At 50.2% G+C, this 20,913-nt stretch overlaps 1 protein-coding gene across 2 annotated transcripts; it reads right to left on the bottom strand.

Annotated features, from left to right (window-relative positions):
* Window positions 1-9,470: 9,470 nt before the first annotated feature.
* ATP5MC2 (ATP synthase membrane subunit c locus 2) lies at window positions 9,471-18,322 on the bottom strand. 2 transcript variants are annotated; one of them, XM_030554432.1, is made up of 5 exons: window positions 18,221-18,322; window positions 15,527-15,592; window positions 12,829-12,906; window positions 11,504-11,694; window positions 9,471-9,745 (listed from the first exon to the last, which is right to left on the bottom strand). In XM_030554432.1, the coding sequence occupies exons 2-5, from the start codon at window positions 15,563-15,565 to the stop codon at window positions 9,631-9,633; spliced, it is 423 nt and encodes a 140-aa protein (XP_030410292.1). In that variant the 5' UTR covers window positions 15,566-15,592; window positions 18,221-18,322; the 3' UTR covers window positions 9,471-9,630. The 2 variants fall into 2 exon arrangements, with proteins under 2 accessions (XP_030410292.1, XP_030410293.1); XM_030554433.1 differs by lacking the exon at window positions 18,221-18,322 and adding an exon at window positions 16,302-17,304.
* Window positions 18,323-20,913: the final 2,591 nt, after the last annotated feature.

The raw sequence follows: 20,913 nt of genomic DNA, 5'->3' as shown, positions 1-20,913 counted from the left end.
CAGTGGGTCCCGGGGTGGAAGGACCCCCCGCCGCCGAATTGCCACCAAAGACCTAGAGTGGAAGCTCCAGGGGCCCGGGCCCCGCAAGAGCTTTCTGGGGCCCCTGGAGTGAGTGAAGGACCCCGCTCCAGGGCCCCAAAAAACTATCATGGGGGCCGTTGTGGGGCCTGGGGCAAATTGCCTCACTTGCCCTCACTCTGGGCAGCCCTGTCACAATGAATTCTACACATGTGATTTTGATTGTTGTTAAAAATATATATACTTTCTTAATATCAGTGATTATTTTCAGACTTGGCTTATTCCTTAGGTCTCACCAAGATCTACAAAGTAAGCCATGGTGGAACAAAATTTAGTCAGGCCTTTTGAACTTGTGCAAGGACATTTCTGATCAGAACACATGAGGAAGAGGATTTTCATGTCTTGTTCTCCTTTTCACATGCAGAAAGAACTCCAAAGGGCTGAACCAATCTTGCTCAAACTTTAAAAAACCCAAAGCCAAAGCCTGGAAAAATTTATCCCCAAAGGAATCTGGTTCAGAAAGTTATAAAGTAACTGGGGCAGGGGAGGGCGTGATAATGGAAATTTAATCTCAATTTGTGTGTGCTGGCCCCACCTGCTGTAAGAGACTCCCATGGCTAGTGGCAGGGTCTGTCAGGCCCTCAGCTTGTATTTTGTCTGTGTGATACACCTCTCTCTAATCCATGGAGTATATTTATACCAAGCTGATGGCTCCCCTCCGGGGACTTACCAACACTAATTGTCTTTTTTTCCAGGCCATGGCCCTTCTGGGCCCTGTTGATGAAAGAAGTACTTACTCAGCCTTTACATGGGTGCAGCATAGAGATACAAGCTACTTAGCATTTGCTAAATCATTTAACACCCCTTGCCTGGGGTTTTATCAACCGCTGGGCTGGCTTGCTTCAGTATCAAGGATGGGTTTCCAAAACACAGGCCAAGCTGTCATAAACAGCCAGGCAGCCTGGTTCCCTAGCAACATCAACACCAGGTTTTCAGGACCAGCTGTGGGATTTATAACAGCAGGAGGTGGTCCCTGAGGCTCTGATTGCAGCCAGGGTGTGTGTCAGAGGTAGCTTAGCTCTGTTTATGCCTGCTATAGAAAGCTGAAGGGTAGGGATAGGGTCCAGAATGACCTAGACAAATTAGAGGATTGGGCCAAAAGAAATCTGATGAGGTTCAACAAGGACAAGTGCAGAGTCCTGCACTTAGGAAGGAAGAATATCATGCACCGCTACAGGCTGGAGAACAACTGGCTAAGCAGCAATTCTGCAGAAAAGGACCCGAGGATTACAGTGGGCGAGAAGCTGGATATGACTCAGCAGTGGGCCCTTATTGCCAAGAAGGCCAATGGCATATTGGACTGTATTAGTAGGAGCATTGCCAGCAGATCGAGGGAAATGATTATTCCCCTCTATTTGGCACTGGTGAGGCCACACCTGGAGTATAGTGTTCAGTTTTGGTCCCCCCACTACAGAAGGGATGTGGACAAATTGGAGAGAGTCCAGCGGCAGGCAATTAAAATGATTCGGGGGCTGGGGCACATGACTTAAGGGGAAAGGCTGAGGGAACTGGGATTATTTAGTCTGCAGAAGAGAAGAGGGGGGATTTGACAGCAGCCTTCAACTACCTCAAGGGGGGTTCCAAAGAGGATGGACCTCGGCTGTTCTCAGTGGTGGCAGATGACAGAACAAGCAGCAATGGTCTCAGGTTGCAGTGGGGGAGGTCTAGGTTGGATATTAGGAAACACTATTTCACTAGGAGGGTGATGAAGCACCGGAATGGGTTACCTAGGGAGGTGGTGGAATCTCCATCCTTAGAAGTTTTTAAGCACCTGGCTTGACAAAGTCTTGTCTGGGATGACTTAGTTGGGGTTGGTCCTGCTTTGAGCAGGGTTGGACTAGATGACCTTTTGAGGTCTCTTCCAACCCTCATATCCGATTTTATGTTGAGGCAGGGATGAGTAGGGAGGATGGCCCAGTAGAAAGGGTATTGGGCTGGGACCTAGAACACCTGGCTTCTGTTCCCTGTGTGATCTTGGCTAAGTCACAATCTACACTGTGCCTCAGTTCCCCATCTGTACAATGGAGCTAATTCTTTGCTACCTCACAGTGTAGGTGGTGAGGATAAACCCCCTGATCAGATACCACAGCAGTGAGGGTTGTGATGTAACACAAGTCAGTAGCAGGGAAGAGAAATGAGTTTAGATTGCTGCAGGCATGACCAGTTCTAAAATCCTGATTTGTATATGCCCCACAGCCTTCGAGAGGAATCATATGTACTTGCCTGTGTCTCACTCCCTGCACTACTAAAAGTGATTCACAAGTGGTTCCTGGTCAAGGCCACCTCTGAGTTACTTGTATTACTGTAGTGCCTGAGCACCCCCAATCCTGGACGAAGACCCCTCTGTGCTAAGCAGTGTACAACCAGAATTAAGAGACAGACAACCCCTTGCCTATACTAGCTGTGAAGTTTCCAGTGGCTCTTGCATGTGCCATGATGAGCCATGCCGAGCCATGCCAAGCCAAGGTGGCTACAGCTTTGTTGCAATGGCCACTTCCCTTTGATTTGCTGGTGCTCTGAGCAGAGTGAGGTAAAAATGCAGCTGTCCTTCCCCTCCAACCTCAGCACTGACCAGGTGCAAATGAACACAATACTGACACCTAAATGGCATGCCCAGAGCAGCCTTCAAAGCATCAGCCACTTGCAAAGACAAGACAGAGGGATGATGAAAGATGCCTGCTTAGCACAGCGAGAGCCTGGGTTCCCCATCCCCACTAGGTGCATCTGAGGCAGTAGCAGGCTTCTCAGAGCCCACTCAATGTGCCTCAAGCCTGTACTGGGGGTGCACTGGGGTGGGGGCTATGTGAGGGGCAAACAGGCTCCGTGGTCCATTCAGGTCACACTGATCCCATCAGCAAGGGAGCCAGTGATTAGGCACTGCATGTACTTACTGAGACCATGTCCTGCACAGACTCATCATACAGAGGGCACCGGCCTGCTGCCAGGGGGAAGGCTGAGACAAAGGCCCATGAGGCAGGAGGGCTGGCTTCTACTCCCTGCTGTACCACACTCCCTTGGAGACATTAGGGCACATCTCTTCAGCTCTTTGCCTCCCATTCCCCACCACAGTGCAAGTGTAGCACATTCTCTGCCACAGGGGAGGCAGAGATGCTTCCCAAGCAGGGTTCTAAGCACAAGGTGTCATTAGCAGCTCGTGCAGGATTGGCCCGACATAACTAATTCACCAACTACTGACTCAGTTCTGGTTCTAGGGAGGTAGGCCCCTACCTTTGAAGGCTGGCAAATCCTCTTGCTTCCAACTTGTCTCCCTCCCACGCTGCTGGTTGAAGACTGACTGGCGCAGACTGCACAAGGCAGCCACGAAGGAATGTGCAGCTAGGCCGGTTCCAGCTGGAATGGTCTCAGCAGCTGCCAACCACCCTGAAACTATTTGGACTGCTGAACCCAGAGCCTGGATTTGCCCAGCAAACACTCCTTGGGAAGCTGCCCTTCCCATTTATAACATAAGCAAGCCTGGAGGCAAGACTCTCCCAGCTCCACCGCTAGCTCCCCTGACTCATTCTTCCTGAGCAGAGCAATAGCTCTAGCTGTATGATGGCAGGCAGTAGCTAGGCATGGCTCCCCACACAGGGGCCAGGCAGCGTTTTCCCCAGGAATTGAAATTAGGGCGTGTGTTGGAATATTTGGGGGGGGGGGGAAGGGTTGAGATTGTGAGGGTGATTGTATGGCACCAGAGTAAAAACTGAAAAATGCTTCATGACCATTTTATTAGATTTAACTCACGTTTTAAAATCATCACACAAATTAAAGTTGGCTACTTAAGCCTACTATGAGGCACCATAACTACATCCTTCTTGGTTTCTTGTTGTAATTTTGCATCCTTTGGTGTCTCATTATGTGTCCGGTACTTCCAGTCCTTCATGATATGCTCATGATCAGGCAGAGGGCGACTTCTTTCAGAACACAAAATGCTATTCCATGAGGAAAAAGAATGTTCCGCTGCAGCTGTTGTGACTGGGAGTAGCAGGAGATGAATTCCTACTTCTAGGAAACATAGCACAAAGATTGGTCGAACCACTAGTGATGATGAAGCTGAAGTTAAATCTTCATTCGTTCATCATATGCTATTCCACTCTGTGTTCAAAACTCTCTATTCTGTTCTGATCACAAATCAGCCCTATTTCTGGTAATGCCTCACTCAACTATAGGTGTTTTATAAGACATATCTGTAAAAGCTACATGGAGATTGAGTAGAAACCAGAAATCGCAATTGTAGATTTGTAAGAATCAAGTCTGTGTACTTTTTCAGCTGGATTAATAAACACTTCTTGTCCTCTTCACTTAAGCAGTCAATATAAGTACCTTCATTAGTCAACTTCTGGACTGAAGTCTTTGCTTCTTCCAGTACATTTTCAATGGATCTCTTTGATAGATCCAAGGGTAGCTTCTATCGCTGGAAAAAGATCTACTACTTTTGTAGCAGATGCCTGGATGTCATTGTTTAATGACCCAAGTGGGTTCAACAGTAGACTTACAAGCGAGAGAATGGCAGTAGACTTCTCTCAACTTCGTAACAAAAAGTAGTCCACCAGCCTCACTATGTAGATCTGTCCTATCTTGGTGGATACTTTCCAACGCCAGTAATAACGGCTGCAGTAATTTTAAGACAACAGCCAAGAATCGCTCATGAGAAAGCCAGCAGGTTTTCCCAGGTTGGATTAATTTGAACTTCAATCCTAGCGTATCTTCTGTTTGTTTCCAAGACATTCGGTCCTTTTGGACTCCTGCTGAAAAAAAAAAGAGTATAAAAAAGCCATTACATTTATGGCTTTTTAATGTCTTTTGAAGATTCTGCAGCTTTTACTAGTGCTAGCTGGAGTAGATGGCCTCTGCAGTGTGTGTATAGGAGAGATTAGGGTTACACTTTTCTCTGAGAAAAGCTTTGATTCCACTATGTCTTCCAGAGAAGTTTGTAGCTCCATCAAATGCACAAGCAGCCATCTGTTTGGGGTTCAATTTACAAGCATTTAATTCTTCTAAGATGTCACAGATGCAGCTGATGTGTCTATAACATGAACATCTAAAATGCATCTACTGGCCTACCACGGACATCAAGATAACATACGCAATGACTTGATGCTTGTTTGCATTGGTGCATTCATCAGCCATGTATGCACATATTTTGAATATGGTGAGAGAGTTCTGGCATGCTTCTAGAGAGTCAGCTGAGTTTTGTCAGAAAGACAGTCAGCATTTGCCAGTCTTGTTTGAAACCAGTGTCCAACTTCAGGATTAATAAGTGACAATGCACTTAACATTGGCATCCAGTTTGTAGTGCGTGGTATTTCTTGCTTAAATAGAAAGTATGGTGCAACAGCCATGTTGGTTCACATAAACTGCGTTGTGTTTCCAGCATTCTTAACTGCGTCATTTAGTTCTTCTAAAATTGGCTTTGACAGTGACTGGTTTATAAGGCTTTCTGCATGCTGATGTAGTCCAGAGGCATGGTGTTTTGCAGCCTTTTCATATAGGTTGTCAGTATTGGCTTAACTGATCAGTCTGGCAAATCAAGTTCCTCCACTTTTACTATATAAATCCACGATATGCCCACATCTTGAATACTGCGTGCAGTTCTGGTCACCCCATCTCAAAAAAGATATATTGGAATTGGAAAAGGTTCAGAGAAGGGCAACAAAAATGATTAGAGGTAAGGAACAGATTCCATATGAAGAGAGATTTAAAAGATTGGGACTTTTCAGCTTTGAAAAGAGACGACTAAGACGGGATATGATAGAGCCTTATAAAATCTGACTGGTGTGAGAAAATGAATAAGGAAGTGTTATTTACCCCTTCACCTAACGCAAGAATCAGGGGTCACCCAATGAAATTAATAGGCAGCAAGTTTAAAACAAACAAAAGGAAGTATTTCTTAAATTATAACAGAGTTCAAAAAAGAACTAGGTAAGTTCATGGAGGTTAGGTTCGTCAGTGCCTATTAGCCAGGATGGGCAGGGATGCAACACCATGCAATGAGTGCCCCTAGCCTCTGTTCGCCAGAAGCTGGGAGTAGATGACAGGGGACGGATCACTTGATGATTCCCTGTTCTGTTCATTTCCTCTGAAGCACCTGGAATAGTCACTGTCGGAAGACAGGATACTGGGATAAATGGACCATTGGTCTGACCCAATATGCCATTCTCACATAAAAATAATTATAATAATCAAAAAGTTTAGTACAGAAACTCCCCCCAACATAATGACCTCTTGAGATAGCGACTATGTGAGATAATGACCTTGGCAAATAATGCATTTTAAAAATCTTGGCCTACTAGGAAACATAGTTTTATATGCGTTTCTCAGTCACAAATCTAGCATTCTGGAGCGAAGTCACTAAAACATAGTCCAATGCTCTGGCTGCTGTTTGTCGTGCCACCGTTCATTCTATTACTCCGCCCCAATGGCCCTGTACTGTTACCTTCTGCTGCCACCTGCCACTGTGACCTCTGCGCGTCGGTCTCTCGAGGTTCCACCCAGCTCTCAGTGATTTCAGCTCTCAGTGGGGGAACCTCACAGCTAGCGCAGGCTGGGCTGTCTCTTCCACAGAAATGCTGTCCTGCAGCAGCATGCTGTCTAAGCACTTAGATCTGATTATCAGTGATTTCACTCTAGTGGTCACTTAACAAACCAAAAGACTCCTATGAAGCCTAATCAACTCCCTCTCTAAACAGGAGAGAGGGACAGGTCAAATAGTGCCTGTGACTTAGGCAGAGTCCACACCACCAAGCAAAACACCTGTGCCCCACCTGCCCTCTCTTCACTAGGATATGGCATCCAAACATCCTGCTTTAGGAAGTGCAGTTCAGTTGAGTGTGACCAGTGGTTAATTTGTAATGAAAGAGGTGCTGGGGCTCAAGGAAGTTTGTTCCTTTCATAACTGATATGGTAAGCCCAGAGGTGCCGGGGCTCTGAACTGCCAGGCCTAGAGGTCCCAGGGCTCAGCCTGGCAAGCCCTAGCACAAATTAAGCACGGAGGGAGTCCCCCTCATTCAGTCATGCTAAGCACAGTTCTGCTGCCCTTTACTCACACAATAAGGAGAACAACATTTCACGACCCCCACATTTAATACTTCAGTGATTTGTAACCCAACACCAGTCAACGTTGATCAGTTGGGCAGCACAGCTCTGTCTGCCGGATACCTAGGCAGAGTAGGTGAGTTCATGTAAACAGTCTGGTCCTGAAGCCTTTCCCTGCTCCCCTGGCTAATCACTAGCTGTCATGGGAGAGCTCATTCAGACCTTGCTTACAAATCATAGTTTTAAATAAGGTAGGCCAACATTGCCGAAACAAATTTGCCGACATGGTCATCAGTAACAGCTGCATGAGGAAGCTAGCATTTGTTCCTACTTTTCAAACCCATTCTGCTTTCTCAGGTACAAGTATTTTCTCCAATACTGTGTACGCTTTTAAAGTGTGTATTAATGTTTGAATTTCAATTCAAATGTCCAAACAACAACTAAACTGGCAACACGGCATGAAACGGGGGGGGGGGGAGATGTTGGGGAAATTCGGGGGCATCCAGGGAAATCCCTGGGCCCAGGAAAGGCCTGACATCACCCCAGATCCTCTTCTACCTGCTTCATTGCAGTCCCCACAGTAGGAACAGCCTCCTATAGATCCTCCTTTGCTGTGGATTTTGGACTGATCTCTTCCTGTTGGCTGCTTTGTGTCATATCAAGACAAGCTCTTCAGAGACAGAAAACTTGCTTGTGTGTATTTTTGGAAAGCACCAAGTTTGGGGCCAGGTTCATCCCTGCTGGCTGAGCTCTGCCTGATGCCCAGTCTTTGGCTATGTCAACACTACACAGCTTTTAGTGCCATGGCTGTGCTGCTAAAAGTCACGCAGTGTAGCCACTGTTTAGCAGTTCTTCCGCTGACAAAAGATTTCTACTCTCAACGAGCAGCGTTTGAGAGCGCTCTCCTGCCAACAACGCACTGTTCACACTGGCACTTGTTGTGGCAAAACTTTTGTCTTTTTGGGGGCGGGGAGGAGGGTTGGGGGAGCGTTAACACCTCTGAAAGAAAAGTTTTGTCATTCAATTGCCAGTGTAGACATAGTCCACCCTGGGGCACTGGAGTGCTTAAGGCTATCACAGCACAGCCAATGAGGCATGCCAGCACCCTCTGGCTAGGCATTTTGAATACACTCTCTCTATGGCTAACTTGATTTAAGGTTTGAGTATCCTCTAGGGGCTAGGCTATGGCACTGGGCTTCTGCTGTCAGACAGTCCCTGTGGCCATGCAGATGGATTCCATTTCAGAGTGGCTGCTTCCTTGAAGCAAGTTAAGAGGCTGAGTTGCCCTCCCCCAACATTTAGGTGCTGTGAAGACCCCAGAGACAGGGGGAGCCTCATAACAGATCACAGAACTTAGCCCAGGGAGTTCTGCTTATGGTGGAACTAGAGCACAGGCCTCTAGCAACTAAGCCAGAGCAACTGCAATTCCTAGCATCACTGCTTTGTATTCGATTCTTGCCAGGGATGTTTTAGGCAAAGGCCTCTCTGCACCAGTTATGGAGACCTTTCCCTAGGCTGAGGTATTTCACTAGGTTTCCACAGACTGGCACCAACTGGCATCAGGAGGATGGATAGAGGCAGAGCTGCATCACCCTCGCCCTGCCATTCGCACTGTGGACCCTTTCTTATCCACTGTGATGTCAGAGGCAGAGAAAACCCAGCTTGGCTTTCAGAGCCCAAGTGTTGCGAGAGGCCAGGGTCTGGGAATGCCCTCCCTTCCCTAATGGGCACGTCCTAATAAGAACAATGAACAACTCTAATCTTTGTTTATGGTGATTGTTCTAGACTGTGGGGGTGGGGGGAGGTGCCTGGGACTCGAAGGGATTGCTGTGCCATTATAGGAGAGTCAGCCTGAAGAAAGACTAGAGCTGGAATTTGGCCAGGACATGAGGATTAGATACTCAGACTAGTGGGAAAGCAGCCTGGGAACTTGACCACAGATGGTCAGAACTCAGATGTTATTTCCTGAAGCTCACCAGCACCCACCACCACTCTGGGAGGAGAGCACACCCCCTGTTGAGTCACCCATCCCAAGTCCTGCAGCACCTAAAAGCTCCCCTAGGGGCAAGGCCTCGTCCTCCTTATCTTACCAAGGTCTACCCAGAGCACAGCCCTAGGCAGCACGGCTGCAGGTACAAGTATCATCAGCTAGCCGGTGGGTGCACACTAGAGTGACCAGATGTCCCGATTTTATAGGGACAGTCCTGATTTTTGGGTCTTTTTCTTATATAGGCTCCTATTACCCCTCACCCCCATCCCAATTTTTCACACTTGCTGTCTGGTCACCCTAGTGCACACACATAGAGGAAGAGGCCAAACTGGATCCCTGTATGCCAAGAACACACCAAGAACCTGTGTTCTGTATATCAATACAGTATTTATTCACCTTCCCTCAGTCAGGGCCAGGCCAGACAGATTTGGTTAGGAGGCAGGGATACCCCCACCTGCATTAGGACATTCACAACCGCTCATGATAAACTAGACACAGGAGGAACACACAGCAGGAAGCTGGCTCCATCACATGGCAAAGAGGATGAGGAAAGCCACCATCAGGCAGAAGAGCCCCATGGCCTCGGAGAGTGCAAAGCCCAGGATGGCGTAGGAGAACAGCTGCTGTTTCAGGGAAGGGTTTCTATGAGGGGAGGAAGAAAGAACCAGTCAGTGAAGCACGTAGGAGCATAGTGAGCATCCCCCATGCTGCCGGTCTGGGCACGGCAGCCCAAGAGTCAGATACACCAATGTGCATTGCCAGCTCCTAACGGCCCATGAGGTTCTTTGCTCTTGATCAACCCCCTCTGGCTGATCCCCAGGACAATCTCTGAAGGGAGCCAGGCACAGTCCTCTTGGTCAGGGGGAGAAACCACTACAACGCTCAGTCGTGGGGAGGTGAGGAAAGTCCCAGATCTCCCATACCATAGAACTGCCTAGGAGTGTTCAGACTAATGCAGTCCCAGCCTCTCCCACCAGGGAGCACTGTAGTGATTGCTGGCTGCAGAGGAGTTCCCAGATGGGTGAGCCCTTGATTCACTCCAGAGGGGTCTTTACATTCAAGAGTCCCAAATTCATGTATCTGACAGGTGTGTGATGGTCTGAAAGAAGCCTGACTTGGTGCCTACACCTGTCTCCTCCTTTCTCAGTGCTGGGCAACAGCACTGGGATTAGCATGTAGAGCTGACAAAAATCCCAGTGTTATAGGTTTAGGGTAAGAAACCAAAATCCACCCTGATAACTAGAGAGAGCCCCACAGCAGGAGGAAGTGGGAAAATCCCACTTTGTTTCAGAGCCACCAACAGGCTCCTTGGGACAGCCCATGTTGCTGAGGAGAGGATGTGAACTCAGCACCAGGCTGACAGCTATGGAGACTCTGCAATAGAGGCACAGCAGGGGACAGTGCCAGGGCAAGCTTCCCCACTGTCCCCTACAGCATGCCCCACCCTGCCCAACAACGACCTCTCTAGTGGAAGTTTGGCCTCCATGGCTCACTCAAAAGTATCAACAGAACGAGCTGGGAGCAGGGGACATTCTCACAAATGAAGGATGAAACCGAAACCTGCCAGATTCATTTGACCCACAGACGGTGGCAGATTTCAGGCTGGATCTGAATCCATGCCCTAGACAGGAAGGGCTTGACACCCAGTAAGAGTCCTCAGCTGTCCTGTTCCTACCCCAAATCTCCTGCTTATACAAAGGACTGGTCAGACCGATTTAGAAATGCTCCTCATGGACAGTTTACGGTCCCTTCCACTGACAGAGCCAAGAGCACTGGCCAGAGGACTGTAACAGACTAGGCACCATGTCCAGGTTCAGAGGAATCCATCGCTACTCCTTTTAAAGAGGGCTATCGCATAAGGAGCTGCCATCTTAACAGGCGGAGGCTGCACAGGACAGCTTAAAGAATCCAAGTCCCACATGAATGCACAGGAAGAGCAGGAGACTGAGTTCACTCTTAACAGCCTTTCCCTTACAACAGGTCTGATGGGTCGTGCTTTCTCTTGCACCCCTGCTCTGAGGCTCGTGCTCAGAAGTCCTAGCCAGACATAGTCAATTATTTTTTGTCATGGTCCAAATTGCTCGGTCAAGGTATAACTAAGTCCAGATTCCAGAGAAAATAATAAAAAAAAATCAATAATGATAAGAAGATTTTGGAGTCCGTTCAAAAGCACCTGGCGGTCCAGATTTGGCCCATGGTCTGCTTGATACCAGGGCTTTTGAGCGGAGCCCGGAGCTGGAGCACGAAGCAGCAGGTTTTTGCCTGGAGCTGGAGCGGAGCACAGCTCCAAAGACCCTGCTTGATACCCCTGTCCCAGGCCCTGCTTGCACCAGCTGTAACCAAGCCAGGGGACAGGGTTAAAGCAGGGGCAGCACTAACCGATATTGGCTCATTCCTTACCTGGCATAGCCAATAATGAGGCTGCCGAATACGGTTCCAATGCCAGCACCAGAGCCGGCCACCCCAACGGTGGCAGCACCAGCACCGATGAACTTCGCCGCGGTGTCAATGTCCCGGGAGCTGGCGCTGGTGTGGACCTCCCGGCGCACAGCTTGGAGGAGGGCATTCTGGGGGGCTGGGGTGGAGCTGAGCTAGGGTGAGTTGAAGGGATGAGAGAGATTCAGCTGGAGATGGAGCTCTACAAGAACCCAAGTTTCCCACATGGCTTGGAGAACTGACTTCATGGGCCTCTAGAGGGGTGAGGCTGTGAGTTAGGCTAAAGAGAGGGGCATAATCAGTGCAGTGAGCCACAGAACTGGGAGCCATTTAAATTCAGCTCTCGCAGATCCCTTGTAACCTCAGACAAATTGCTTCACTTTGGTGCCTCAGTTTCCCCATATGGACGGGCAATTCTGATCTCCCTGGGGTTTTAGTAAGAGAAGGCCCTGTGACTTGCTAGGCCTGGCAATGAATGCCTTAAAACTACTGTCGAGCTGGATTTCCAGCATTATAAAGCACTGGCCTAGAAGCATTCCTGAGATATTGGGCTTAAAGCAGTCTAATGCTCCTGCTGCACCGCCCCCCTCCCCCTCATTTCTATAGTGCCTTTCACTTGAAGGATCCCAAAGCGCTTTACACATTTTAATTCTAATACATGATCCTTCTGTGAAGTTCTTCACCCACCACTGAACTGCAGCCATGGCTGGGGTGGAATTTGGCAGCTGTTTAGCCGTGTAGAATACTTCTGGTCAGGAAGTGACTTCTCAGTTGAGCCCACATGAGGAATTTGTGGGAGCAGACTAATTACACGTTGAGAGCTGGCTGGAACTCCAGGGCGAGCTTCCTTGCATGTGCCAGAGGATCCTGATCTCACTATTACACCTAATCTGAAATACAGCTTGCAGCAGCACAGCGCCCTCTAGTCTCCTGCTGGGGGATCGGTTCACAGCTGACTTGTAGGGAAGAGCACCTCCTACAGAATCACCAGTCCCTTTCCACAGGGAGAGCTTGCAGCACTGTTAACATGCTTTCTTCTGTTGCCAGATTTTCCTCTTGCTTTACGATTCTCCCTGAGTGATTAAGCCCAGAAGCCTGAGAGAGCAAGCCAGCCCAGCTGAGCCTCCTCACCCAGCAGGGATTGATTCCCACCCCCCAGCTTCGCTCTAATCAAAGACTGCTATAGAGTGGACTATTTGCTCTGCACGCCCCCTGCTGGGCCCAATGTTTAAGTCAATTCAAGCTCTGAAGATCCTCTCCACTTTCATGGTCCAAGCTCAGCATTTTACCTCATCTGTCCTGGCCTCAGGCCTGCTCAGCAGGGAGGCAGAGACTGGTCTGCACAGCAGCCTCGAGTTGTTCCTCACCTGCAGACAGACAAAGTAATCATTCAGACGGAGCCGCTCTGCCCAGAGAGGCAGTGCAATACAATCCCTACCAGATACTCAGTGCCGGCTTCCTGCAATAATCTGTTAGATCAGTTATGCTGAGATTGGAAAGGAACTGGAGCAGTATTTCCCCCACCTTGCAACTCTGCAGGGGGAGGGAACATTTACATAGCACCCAAAGTGTGCCAGGCTCTCCCCCAGTGTTCGCTGGGGCTGGCCCAATGCAGAGTGACTGAATTATTTTCAGGGACACCAGAGCAGTTGTTGCTCCAAGAGTCAAGACGGGATGTCTTCTGCAGTTCATCTGCATGAAGGTCCCTCCGGTGGCTGGGTGGACAGCCTGATCCTGGAAGGGGCTGGGTACCTTCAGAAGTCAGGCCATGAATGCGCTGCAGCAGTTCTCTGGGTTAAATCCAGCTCTGGCATAAGTGGAAGCAACTGCCATTGACTCCACGGCTGAATGTGGCGCTCCGTGTCTCTGCAGCAGGGGCAGAGGAAAGGTAGCACTTTCCCTGAGGCCAGCAGCAATCCACACACTTGGTAGCAGCACTGGCATCGTGTTGCTACTTCCTGTTTTAATACGTTCCAAACCAAACTTATTCCCAAGCAGGGCTTAATTTGTAAAGAAAGAGTTGCCAGGGCTCAAGCAATTTTTTTTTTTACTTTCATAACTGATGTGGCAAGCCCAGAGGTGCCGGGGCTATGAACTGCTAAGCCCAGAGGTGCCGGGGCTATGAACTGCTAAGCCCAGAGGTGCCGGGGCTATGAACTGGCACAAACTAACACTGTTCTCAAGCCTCTCTGCGTTCCCACAGCACAGTCCATGCGAAGGCAACACAAAGGATGAAGGTTACCAAACGCTGCCTCTTCATGGACCAGTATGGCCCAGGACAGTCCATCATGGACGGTAATCCTGATCACTCTTGCCCCTGGAGCTGGCAGAATAACTAGGACAGTAAGTAACCATTACCTTGAAACCAGCCACAGTCAATGTGAAGTTATGCCCTACTGGAACTCCAACACAAGACTAACACAGAAGGGAGGAACTGAACTGTGAGACACAGGGGACAGTAACTTACCCCAGGGCAGACACGCACCATCCAAGAGCCAACCCTCTTTCACTGAGATCTTGTCTAAAGTACAGGGAAAAGTCGATCTAAGCTACGCAATTTGAATTACATGAATAGCATAACTCAAGTTGACGTAGCTTAGATCTACTTACCGTGGGGTCCACACTACGCAACGTCCTCCATTGACTCCCCTTACTCTTCTCAATCCAGTGGAGTACAGGAGTTGACGGGAGAACGATCTGTGGTCGATTTAGCGGGTCTTCACTAGAGCCGCTAAATTGACCACCGGTGTATCAGTTGCCACAGGTGGATCCTCTGTTAAGTGTAGCCAAGCCATGAGACTCCACACACTTAGATGGTAAATGGAGAGTGCCTCCCATTTACCATGGGATCACCTTATTGCTGGCACTTGCCACTCCGGGCCAGGTTAGCACAGATTTAGCAGGAAGCACCTCCAGTTAATCACTGTTTCCCTCCCCACCTATGAACTGATGAAACAGGAGGCTGGGGCAGCCATATTTGTTGTACACATCTGGACCGAACTCAGATGATCATAGCAGGGATTCACTTAGTGTCAGGTGACTGAAGCCAGGGTGAAGCATGTAGCTAAGCAGGGCCCATCTACAGTAGGGCACTGTGGCAGGGGAGGCAGTCTCCACAACATAGCTCTGTGGGTCAATGTAGACAAGAGCGTCTGAGATGTGCCACAGCCTTGGGTGGAGCAGAGCTCGAGGCATGATCAGGGATCCCTTGACACTACAGAATCTCTGAAGCATGTTGTGGGAGTAACCAAGTCCTGACGTGCGGGCCCTGAGGGCAGGCAGACTGGCACCAGGGCAGGGTTACTGAAAGCCAGCAACCAGTTACAAGTCTAATGGGCTGGCATCCTTAACATTGCAGCAGCAGCTTAGCTTAGAAGGAAGTTTTATTACACCTCCAGAGACAGGAAACACCACCCAGCTAATTAGTAGCAAATAGGAAAAGGTTACAATTATCTGGCCTGTTGAGGGCAAGTTACCTCTAAACTAGAGTGCTGAGGCATTCATTGGTAACTGGCTAAGAGCCCCATCCGATTTTGGATAAGATGTAGACAGCAGCTCCCCTTATCTTTGATACTGAAGCATGGTCTGTGGTAACTACAATTCCCAGCATGCACAGCATCAGTAATACCCACAGTCCTCACCGCCATACTGAAAATGAGGCTGGCTTTAGCCACCATTACTTTAAGCAGATACAGACTGAAGTGAAATCTACTTTTTTTTTTTTTTTTTCCCCAAACACACTCCCCTAGAGGCAGAATGTCCTAGGAGAACAAGACTGGGAGTCAGGGCTCCTGAGTTCTATTCCTAGCTTTGCCGCTCACTTCATGGGAGACTGCAGGCACCTGTGTCTTACTTCCCTCTCTAGACAAGGGAGAACACTTACCTATGTGGCAGGGGATTGTGAAGATTAGCTAGTATGTTCAAAAACTATTGCAGAAATGCCTAGTATTAGAATTGATTTAAAAAATGAGATTTTACGCTACTCACTAGGGCAGGAGCAGAGACGAATTTTGCACAGGCATACATGTTCGGGGACAGCAGGGGGTCACAAAACTAGAAGAGAAACCAAAACACCACCACATTAGGAATCCACATCGCCCCACAATTTCTATCATTCACTGCAATCGAAACATGCTGAAAAGAGGGCTGGGTGGGTGGGTATCCCAATGAATGTGCCAAAAGTTCAAAACAATATTACCAAAGTGATAATATTGATAACAACAGATAACTGGGATCATCACAAAGAAGTGACAACAGCTGGGAGAAGGGGGTATGATCACTTATTGCACAATATCAGACACACCAGAAAAGTGCAATGCTAATCCCATGGGAACCCACAAGGGGTTGAACAGTGCAGGCCACTGATGAAGACCCTGGAATGGAGGCAGAGCACAAAATCCTCAAGTATTTAGACTGTAAGATCCTTTGGACAAGGATCAGCTGTTTGTTCTCTGTACAGTGCCTAGCACAATGGTGTCCTGGTTCATGACTGAGGCTGTTAAGAGCTACCACAAAACAAATAAGGTAGACAGCTCAGCTACCAGAGACCAATACCCACAGCTTGACTGAGTTTTAAAACACGGGCACCATACTGGAATGGAGAGAGTCACAGATACGATGGGAAAAACCCATCAGGGTCCTGTGTGATCTGGCAGATGACTGGGACTCAGGACATCTGGGTTCTACTTCCCATTGCTGCTCACTCAATCATAAGGAAATCACTCTGTCTCAGTTTTCCCATATGGGGATATAATTTACTTACTCTGTGTAGAGTGCAAAACTCAAGTCATTTGCTTTCGTAAAGAGCTCTGGAGTTTCTCAGGAGACAAAGCATCTTCATGTCCCATCCCCTGATCCAGAACCATCCTCAGGTTCTGAGACTCCTCCCAAGCCCCCAGTAGCAGAGCCCCCTTCATCCAGGACTTGTGTGGCCGAGCCAAACCATTCTCCAGGAACACTTGCATTATGTTTCCCGCAGGCTTCTAACACTCAGGGTCAAATAAGTTCGCGATGGGAATGGCCCATTAACTCCTGCACAAATGGTTAGTGATGCTCAGATCCCCAAGGTCATTTTCCATGTGCATTAATACTCTGCGTGCCCCAAACACTTTTCACCCAAGGATCCTCAAGCTTGTGATAGGTATTAGGGAGAAGCAGAGTGGTCTAGTGGGTAGTGCACTAGACTGGGAGCCCAGAGTTCTACTCCCAGCCCTGCTACTGACTGGATAAGCAACTTTGGGCAAGTCACTGCCCCTCTCATCCTGTGTGTTCAGACTGTAAGCATTTCAGTGCAGGGGCTGTGTCTTCAGTGCCCTTGTCATGGCCGGGACCTCTACTGTAATAAAAATGGCCTTGTGGGCCCCCTGCAATATAGGTCAGCATCACCTCCAGTTTACAGATAGAGACCAGACCCCTCTGGCAGATAGGAGGCTGAATAATTAAAACAAACTGGCAGGGGTTTGTCACTGACTTCTCAACCATGGCTTCCCCTCTTTGGTACATGCAGGTCCCTGTTGCCCTAGCCCAGTACTCCCTCCACTAGGAGCTCTGTGCTGCCAAAGGGGAGTTATTGCAGTCTGAGATTTAGTTATCACAGGGAGGCACCACGTGGCTAAAGACACCACAGCTGGGTCTCTAAGGAGGGCGAGGCACTGACAGCAGCCAAGGCAACCAAGTTAAATGTAAGGCCACCCATTAGGCAACAAGCCACCAGGAGGCAGGGGAGAACAGGAGCCCTGGGGGTGAAGAGGGTTGAGGATCCCAGACCTAGCCCAACATACAGCCACCTAGTACCCCTCCTCCAGGCCAGGCAGCCACCTCCCTCCCCCACAGACCAACACCCCCCTCGCCCAGTCAAACAGAGGATCCCAGATCCCCAGCCCCTTTCCCCACACCCCTCTCTGGCCACTTTCAGCCATCCCCTCCCCTTTCACCCCTAGCATTCTCCCCTTTCACCCCATTCCCTTCCCCCACACCCCTACCTTTGCCCTCATCTGCCACTTTCAACACAGCCCCCTCCCCTTTCCCCCAAACCCCAGCCCCTTCCCCCACAACCTCCCCTACCACTTTCAACTCCAGCCCCTCCCCACAGACCCCTAGCGTTCTCCCCCTCCCCCACACCCCTTTCCCTCATACCCCAGCCCCTGCCCCCAACCCCTAGCATTCTCCCCCTTCCCCCCACTCCCTTCCCCCACACCCCTACCTTCGTCCTCCTCCTCTGCCACTTTCAACTCCGGCCCCTCCCCACGCCCCCCCAGCGTTCCCCTTCACCCCCTCCTTTCCCCTATAGCCAAGCCCCTCCCTCCCACGCCCCCTAGCGTTCCCCCTTCCTCCTTCTTTCCCCTATAGCCCAGCCCCTCCCCACGCCCCCTAGCGTTCCCCCTTCCCCCCTCCTTTCCCCTATAGCCCAGCCCCTCCCCAGCGTTCCCCCTTCCCCTATAGCCCAGCCCCTCCCCCCCACGCCCCCTTCACCCCTCTCCTTTCCCCTATACCGCAGCCCCTCCCCCCAAACCCCCTCAGCGTTCCCCCCTCATCCCCTCCCCTTTCCCCCATACCTCAGCCCCTCCCCCCACGCCCCACCTCTCTCCCCCTCCCGGCTCCCAGCCCCAAGGGCCTCCCCCGCGCCAGGCCAGGCCAGGCCAGGCCCCCTGCTCGGGTCGAGGACGCCGGGGGCCTCCTTACCCGGTACTCGAGGAGGAAGGGCAAAAAGAGAAGGGTCTCTGCGCATGCGCGGCACCACAACGCGGTAGGCCGGAACTCGGCGGCCAAGGAAGGGTATTAGAGGGAGCGGGTAGCGCCCAGAGCGTCGGCCCGGCAGGAAGGTCCCAGGAACAGCTAGTGCTGTGTGCCACAGCGCCACCTGCTGACCGGGAGGCGGTACTATAGGAGGGCGACGCGCCGGCTACAGGCCATGGAGCGGTACTACAGAGGGGTGAGCGCAGCGTCACCTGTTGGCCGAGGCTCAGGAGCACGGGATGCAGCGCTCCCTACTGACCTGGAGGGATACTGCAGGCGAGTGCAGCATCTTCTACAGACCCAAGGCAGCACTGCAGGTGGATGCAGTGCCTCCTACTGGTCCAGAGGCAATACTGCAGGTGGTTGCAGCGCCACTTACCTGGGTTGATACTGCAGGAGGGCAGAGGGCATGGTGACAGCTGCTGGGCCAGGGCTGTCCTGCCAAGGCGGATGCTGCAGCACGGCCCTCTGGTCCAGGGACGGTACTGTGTGGGGAAGTACAATGCCATCTGCTGGATCAGGCACCATCTGCTTATTACCATTTGCCCACCAGCAGCAGAGCTAAAGCTTAGGAAGCAGTGCCCGGGTAGGGGGTATTTTCCTTTGGGGATTATTTAGCATTCCATACAATACTGGCCTCGTGAGGAAACCTGGTGCATCCAAAGGGAAAAGAAAAACCAGAGAAAAAAAAAGTAAAATCACCTTCCAGAACTTGAGTCCAAGATAAAGTGCTCCCAGCAGGGCAAGGTTATGCGTATCCATGCAGAAAGGGCTGGGTGCATCAGGGCAACAGAGATATCCCTCCTTGTGCCCCCCTTCCAGGCCTGCTGCTTGGGTTGAGATGACATCTTTATAGAGACAAGGTGGGTGAAGTAATACAAGCTTTCGTACTACACACCCTGCATAAATGGAGTCTTTATGGCAGAAGCCTCCATTATCTGTAACCGACCATCCCTGCATGTGCTCCCGTTCTCCCCCTAGTGCTCTGAACTGCATACTGCAAACTCCAGTCACTGACGTCAAAACCTGGGGTGCACTGTTAAAGTTAGACCCCTAAATTCCTATTTAGGCCCCCTAAATGTCCTGGCAGGTGCAGAGTGGCCACAGCTTTCATGGCTTCTTGTAAATCAAGCCACTCATTTCTAAGTATTAGTGAAAATTCAGGGCCCAGAGTCACTGTCACTGCAGATAGAGGCTGGTGTTGCAGCTGAGAGGCCTGGTAAGGACTCTGGCCCTGTTTGCATTCCTGAGTCTCAGGGTGGCTAGATCCCTCTTGAAATCCAACCTTCTTTCTCCTGTTATGATTAGCAAGAACAGTGGCTATCTGCTGTTCTAAGCTATAACTGCTAGTGGCAGTGTGGTCTGGGTGACTTGGGCACTGTGGTGGGAGTTGAGACACTTGGGTTCTGCTCCTGAGTTGCTGGCTGAATCACTGTCCCATCCTATGCCTCAGTTCCCTCTCCCATTCTTTATCTGCTTTGTAAGGTCTTTGGTAGAGGGACTGTGTCTGTGCAGCACCTAGCCCAATGGGGCTCAGTCTCTGCTGGGACCTCCAAACTCTACCACAATACAGATAATAATTACTGCTAATAAAAGTTCCCCAGCACCTTGTGTTTGTCCCTAGCATTTAAATACTGCACAGAGGCACATTTGTGAAACCACAGGCCAACCAAAGTGGTTCCTGACTCCGGCTAGTTGAAAATCCCTGTGGAAATCAGTGTTTTTACAGATAGCCTGTTTTTCTGATGGACGAAGGGGCCTGAGCGGGTTTCGCCCAAAGTGAGTGTGGAGGCAGCTGCTTGACTTCAACCAGCAATTCATCTCTCAACCTCTCTGGAAGACCCTGAGGCAACAGGACAGGCTGTGAGTTTATGATGTTGTGAGAGGCTGGAATTAGGGCCCTGGGGAAGGGAAGACACTGCGGAGAGTGTGGAACAGCCTTTAGCTTTATTGGCAGCCTGTTTAATTCTGATGCCTAAAGAGCATTCTGGGGAAAGAGGGTCTTCGCTAAAATTTCACACACACACCCACTCCCACCCCTTCAGCTAAAGCTGGGGCACACTAATCACCAGGGAGCCCCTAAATCCACAGGGATTTCCCCAGGGATACGGCAGTTTTGGGGAAGTAGCTTCCATTTCAGCAACCATGAAACAGACAAACCAAAACCAAGAAATGTTGTTACGGCCATTTTGCCCAGCTCCAGGGTTAAGGGGTTTAGATGCCTTCTGGGTCTCTGGCCACCAGAGGGAGGCACATTCTCTCTCTCTTTCTCTCTCTCATACACACACACACAAACACACACACACACACACACACACGAACAATCCTCCCACACTCACTCCCTGGCACACATGGACACATGTGCCTGGGGCACTAAGAGCCGAGAGCCCCAGCAGCTGAATGATCTGCCTGCCCCTGCGCAGCCACACTGTGTTGGGGGGAATCTGCCCCTGCTTGGGATACAGGACTCCAGTCTCCAGGCCCACCAAGCTGGCCCCTTTCTCCACCACCTGGTGGGCTCTCTGCCACCCCCCACCCCCAGCTGTCTGCAGGCCTCAAGGGCAGCCCTGTCTGGGGCATCTCGTGTGGTGGCTATGGCAGACTCTGCTTAGGGACTGCCTGGCTGGACTATGGCTGCT

This window comes from Gopherus evgoodei, chromosome 3 (genome assembly GCF_007399415.2).
Source record: "Gopherus evgoodei ecotype Sinaloan lineage chromosome 3, rGopEvg1_v1.p, whole genome shotgun sequence".
Taxonomy (NCBI): domain Eukaryota; kingdom Metazoa; phylum Chordata; order Testudines; family Testudinidae; genus Gopherus; species Gopherus evgoodei.
This window is presented reverse-complemented; position numbering and strand designations above follow the sequence as displayed.